The following is a 6,403-nucleotide window of genomic DNA, read 5'->3' as shown; positions in this document are numbered from 1 at the left end:
CACAGACACACACACACACACTCACACACACACACTCATACACACACTCACACACACACTCACACAGACACACACACACACACAGACAGACACACACTCACACAGCCACACACACTCACACACACACACGCACACACACACTCACACGGACACACACACAGACACACACACTCACACACAGACACACACACACAGACAGACACACACTCACACAGACACACACACACAGACACAGACACACACAGACACACACACTCACACACAGACACACACACACGCACACACCCTCACTCTCACACACACACACACACACACACATCTCCAGGACTGAAAGGTGCAGCAAAGGAGCTGCATGGCCATTAGAATCGATCTGCCTCGATGCAGCTGTCCAGGGTGGGTTTGATCCCTGTTTCTGAGACCCTGTACAAACATTTCATCCTCCCAACATCCAACCGCATTGGAAAGCGGTTCGGCAAATACTGGCTCAACAGATTCCTGGGGTCTGGTCGGAGTTGCAGGTTATCTTGCCAGGAAAGGTTGGACAGGCTGGACACATAGCCAAAAAACACGAGGGGGTTTAGGATCTTGAGGGGACAAGATGACACACTTTAAAAAAGGAAGATTACGCCCATTTAAATCGGGCAGGGGGAGAGCGTTTATCAAAAGGATGCGGTACTGGTCCTTTCGGAAGAGAGCAATGGAGGCTAAGTCAATCAATATTTACAAAGTATAACAGATATCTCCTCAACCAGCAAGGTGATCAAAATAGATCAAAATTAAGGGCAACGTGCAGTTGAGGTCTGAAGATACGACTGACAAGTGATAAGTTACATTCACATCGTGCCGGGACCTAACGGTAAGGTCCTGGGGAGTGTTGCTGAGCAACGAGACCTTGGAGTGCAGGTTCATAGCTCCTTGAAAGTGGAGTCACAGGTAGATAGGATAGTGAAGGCAGCGTTTGGTATGCTTTCCTTTATTGGTCAGAGTATTGAGTACAGGAGTTGGGAGGCCATGTTGCAGAAATTGGTTAGACCACGTTTGGAATGTTGCGTTCAATTCTGGTTTCAATTCTGGCTACAGGAAGGATGTTATGAAACTTGAAAGGGTTCAGAAAAGATTTACAAGGATGATGCCAGGGTTGGAGAGACTGAACAGGCTGGGGCTGATTTCCCTGGAGCGTCGGAGGCTGAGGGGTGACCTTATAGAGGTTTATAAAATCATGAGGTGCATTGATAAGATTAATAGATAAGGTCGTTTCCATGGGGCGGGGGAGTCTCAAGTTAGAGGTAAAAACAGAAATTGTTGGAAAATCTCAGTAGATCTGGCCGCATTTGTGGAGAGAAGCCAGAGTTAACATTTTGGAGTGACTCTTCCTCAGAAGTAGGGAACATAAGTTTAGGGTGAGAGGGGAATAATTTAAAAGGGACCTGAGGGGCAACGTTTTCACTCAGAGGGTGGTACGTGTATGGAATGAGCTGCCAGAGGATGTGGTGGAGGCTGGTACAATTGCAACATTTAAGAGGTACCTGGATGAGGACATGAATAGGAAGGGTTTGGAGGGATATGGGCCAAGTGCTGGCAAATGGGACTAGATTGGGTTAAGATATCTGGTCGGCATGGATGATTTGGACTGAAGACTCTAAGACTCTTTGATTCTATGACAAGGTACATGGGAACACCACCCCCCTGCAAGTTCCACTCTGAGCCCCTCACCCTCCCGACTTGGAAATGTATCGGCCGTTCCTTCCTGGGTCAGAATCCTGGGATTCCCTCCCTCAGGGACATTGTGGGCCTACCCTACAGCGCATGGACTGCAGCGGGTCAAGGAGGCAGCTCACCCCCCACCTTCCCAAGGGGGGGCAACTAGGGACAAGGGGCTGATAAATGTTGACCCAGCAGTGATGCCATCAGCCCCTTGAGTGAATTGAAAAGACGTCTCACTGACTTCATACCCACCATTTTGACCATTCTCCCAGTGCCCCTCTAATAAACCCGCAGTATTCCATCCTGAAAACCTTGCTTTCAGTTCGATTTCATCCTTTCTCTGCCACTGAAGTCTTCTCTCGATCTGTACCTTGCACTCTCTCATAGCTATTCACTCTCCTGTTATGTTTAGCGCTCCGCGATTTGCAATCTCCAATCTGCCTTAGCCTTTCCCTAACCCTGCTCCGACTTCCTCTCCCTGCATTCAGGTCGCAAAACTATACCCATAACCATCTCGCGTTTCTGAACTGAACACAAAAGCCCAGCCCCATTCCTGCGGCCCAGAGTTGCTCCAGCTCTTTCTGGTTGGATCTGAAATTGTAGCACACGTGATTGTTTAGTAAAGTGCTGTCCACTTATAGGATCCTATCTAACAGGAGGCAACACCCAACCAGAGCGCGCAAAGTTTGATGAATGACATTAAGGTAGCAACGCAACGCCACCTAATAGGCTCAGACTTTGCGTCTGGCTGTTCAGTTGATTGGTGACCAGGCAGGTGTAGATCCCACAGTCCTCCGCACTGAGCATGTACAGCTCAAGAGTCTGTCCAGAATTCCCAATGGACAATCTCTCCGTCTCCGTGATGTTCTTCCAGTCCTTAGTCCAGGAGAATTCCGGTCGTGTGCCACCTTCCACAGAGCAACTGAGAGTTACGTTCCGCATGGAGTTGGTAACGTTGGGGGTCATGGTGACCGTGACCCCTGCAATGCGCTCTGGGAACAGAAAGGACTGAAATGTTACAATTGGACAGGCTAACATATGGAGTAAAGCTCTCTCTACACAGTCCCCCATCAAACAATCCCTGGGACAGGGACTGCATGGAGTTACTTACAGAGTAAAGCTCCCTCTACAATGTCCCTCATTAAACACTCCCAGGACAGAGAGAGCACGGGGTTAGATACAGAGTAAAGCTCCCTCTACACTGTCCACCCCATCAAACACTCCCAGGACAGGGACAGCATGGGTTAGATATAGAGTAAAGCTCTCTCTACACTGTCCCACCATCCAACACTCCCAGGGACAGAGACAGCACGGGGTTAGATACAGAGTAAAGCTCCCTCTACACTGTCCACCCCATCAAACACTCCCAGGACAGGGACAGGACGGGATTAGATACAGAGTAAAGCTCTCTCTACACTGTCCCACATCAACCACTCCCAGGACAGGGACAGCACGGGGTTAGATATAGAGTAAAGCTCTCTCTACACTGTCCCCCCCACAAACACTCCCAGGGACAGGGACAGCACGGGGTTAGATACAGAGTAAAGCTCCCTCTACACTGTCCTACCATCAAACACTCCCAGGAACAGGGACAGCTCGGGGTTAGATATAGAGTAAAGCTCTCTCTACACTGTCCCCCCAACAAACACTCCCAGGGACAGGGACAGCACGGGGTTAGATACAGAGTAAAGCTCCCTCTACACTGTCTCCCATCAAACACTCCCAGGGACAGGGCCTGCACGGGGTTTGATAACCTTAATAACTGTCATTGCTTTCCTGTATTAACACCAAAAAGTACACCGACCAGAGTTTTGGATTAGATTATATTAGGTTCCCTACAGTATAGAAACAGGCCCTGTGGCCCAACAAGTCCACACTGACCCTCCGAAGAGTAACCCACCCAGACCCATTCCCCGAACCTATATTTATCCCCGACTAATGCACCTAACACAATGAGCAATTTAGCATGGCCAACACACCCACACATCCCAAGGACCATCACTGGCCACCTCTCTCTCAACTCCATGGTAGCCACTCATCATATGCCTGTCACAGTCTTCACCATCATTAAAGCTGAGAGTTTTCCAACACCATTACCCCTAATCACCAGTGCTTGACCATCTCCTCATTATTGATTCCTTTCACCTTGTCATATTCAGATATCTCAACCTCATTTCGAAACCCTTATCACTTCTGTTGAACCCAGGTACCGAGTTGTCCCATTGTCTTATGACATATGGGAGCCACAAAGTCCTACAGCACGGAAACAGACCCTTCAGCCCATCCAATCCAATGTGACCCTAATCCCCAAATTAAACTAGTCCCCTCCCCCTCCTGCTCCTGGCCCATCTCCCTCCAACCCTTTCCTGTCCATCTCCTTATCCAAATCCCTTTTAAACGTTGTAACTGTCCCCACACCCTCCACTTCCTCAGGAAGGTCATTCCACACATGGACCACCCTCTGGGGAAAACAGTTGCCCCACGTGCCCTTCTTAAATCTCTCTCCTCCCTCCTTAAAAAATATGCTGCCTCATTTTGAAATCCCCCACCCCAGGGGAAAAGACAGCAGCTATTCACTTTATTTAGCCCCCTCATGATTTTATAAACCTCTATAAGGTCACCCCTCAGCCTCCTACGCTCCGGGGAAAACAGCCCCAGCCTGTCCAGCCTTTCTGTATAACTCAAACCCTCTCATTCCCGGCAACATCCTGGGAAATCTCTCCAGAGCCCTCTCCAGTTTTTAATAATATCCTTTTCCCTTGTTGTTCTACTCATTTGTAAACCCCGAATTAATTATTGAGCACCTCAATCAAATCTGTATGTGTTCCCGGCTCTGAAAGTCTTTCTCGCTCTCACATTGCATTTACCTCCTGTGTACATCACCTTACGATCTGTAGCCCTGCATCTTGCACCCTTTGATGGGCAGGGGCAGTTTCGACACATGATCGGGGAAAGTTCTCTCAAATCTCTTCAACGGCATTACCTTTCCCTCTCTAAAGGAGACATCTCCAGTTTCTCCCACCTACCCTCATCACTGAAACCTCTCATCTCAGTGACCGTTCCTGCAACTCGGATCTGCGCTCTCTCTCAATGACGTACACACGTCCTTCTTACTCCAATACTCCAACTGAAGACTAATGAGTGTCTTGTACATAGATTAGATTCGATTCCCTAGAGTATGGAAACAGGCCCTTCGGCCCAACAAGTCCACACCGACCCACAGACCCATTCCTCTATATTTACTCCCTGAGTATTGCATCTAACACGACAGGACAATTTCCCATGGCCAATCCACCCTAACGTGCACATCTTTGGCCTGTGGGAGGAAACCCACGCAGACACGGGGAGAATGTGCAAACTCCACACAGACAGTCGCCCGGGGCTGGAATCGAACCTGGATCCCTGCTGCTGTGAGGTAGCAGTGCTAACCACTGAGCCAACGTGCCACCTCCCTTGTTCAACATCACCTTCCTGCTCTTGTACTCAGTGCCTCAGTGCCTCAACAATAAACCAAAGACACTGTCTGCTTTATTTACCGCTCTCTCTCTCTCTCTCTCTCTCTCTCTCTCTCTCCGTCCGACCTGCCAATTGGAATGACTGATGCACATATACATCGTGCACTCCTTTTCAGCTGTACCACCTGGTTTGGATTATCGCTCCCCGCTGTTGCTACCAAAATACAGCACTTGTTCTCTGAACTGAACGTCAGAGGTCAGGAATGAACGATAGGTGGGGATAGTCCCTAAAGAGAGAGAAGAGCAGTTGGACAAACAACGGGGTGGATAATGATCCGGCTGGGAACTGTTAATGGAGACTGCCCGTGGCTAACAATATGGAATGTGTCATGACAGTTTGTGTGCTAACAGGGCAGGCAGCATCCGTGGAGCAGGAAACTTGACATCTCAGGCAAAAGCCCTTCATCAGGAATGATGCTGGGAGCCTCGGGGGTTGAGAGATAAATGGGAGGGGGATGGGATTGGGGGGGAAAGGAGCTGAGAGTGCAATAGGCGGATGGAGGTGTGCGTAAGGGTGATAGGTCAGGGTCGAGGGTGGAGCGGATAGGTGGGAAGGAGGATTGACAAGCGGGACAGGTAAGGAGGGCGGTATTGAGCTGGAAGGTTGAAACTGGGGTAAAGTGCAGGTAAGGGAAATGAGGAAACTGGTTAAGTCCATATTGATGGACATGGTGTTTTATGAGTGTCAAGGTGGAAGATAAGGCTTTCTTCTTCAAGACGTCGGGTGGGAGGGAGTGGTGACGGAGGAGGCTCTAGAATTTCTATATTCTTTGTTCTAGGCCCAGGGCCTGCATGCCCTCAGCAGAGCAGGAGTGGGAGTTGAAATATTCGACCACTGGGTGGTGGAATGGCTTGGTGTGAGTGGCCCGGAGATGTTGTCTAAAGTACTCTGTGAGAAGGCATCCAGCCTCCCTAATGTAGAGGAGAATACATCGCGAGCAACAGAAACAATAAATAGCATGTTTCGAAGTACAGGTGAAACTTTGATGAATGTGGAAGGTTTATGAGGCCTTGGGTGGATGTAAGGGGGGAGGTGTGGGTGCAGGTTTTACAATTACTGCGGTGGCAGGGGAAGGTGCAAGGATGCAAGGAGGGGATGGTCACTTGTTATGGCGTGGACCTGACCAGGTAGTTATGGTGGGAACAGTCTTTCTGGAAAACAGATAGGGTTTGGGAGGGAACTA

General features: G+C 49.3%; 1 protein-coding gene across 2 annotated transcripts in view; it reads right to left on the bottom strand.

Annotated features, from left to right (window-relative positions):
* The window catches only part of LOC122552138 (hepatocyte cell adhesion molecule-like), an 18,949-nt gene that overhangs the window by 2,219 nt on the left and 10,327 nt on the right, over window positions 1-6,403 (bottom strand). For both annotated transcript variants that reach the window (XM_043694626.1, XM_043694625.1), the window contains exon 4: window positions 2,427-2,696. In XM_043694626.1, the coding sequence (XP_043550561.1) occupies window positions 2,427-2,696 (270 nt within the window). The remainder of the gene's footprint in view (window positions 1-2,426; window positions 2,697-6,403) is intronic.

This window comes from Chiloscyllium plagiosum, chromosome 8 (assembly GCF_004010195.1).
Source record: "Chiloscyllium plagiosum isolate BGI_BamShark_2017 chromosome 8, ASM401019v2, whole genome shotgun sequence".
Lineage (NCBI taxonomy): Eukaryota > Metazoa > Chordata > Chondrichthyes > Orectolobiformes > Hemiscylliidae > Chiloscyllium > Chiloscyllium plagiosum.
Note: the sequence above shows the minus strand (reverse complement) of the source record. Positions and strands in the feature narration are given on the sequence as shown.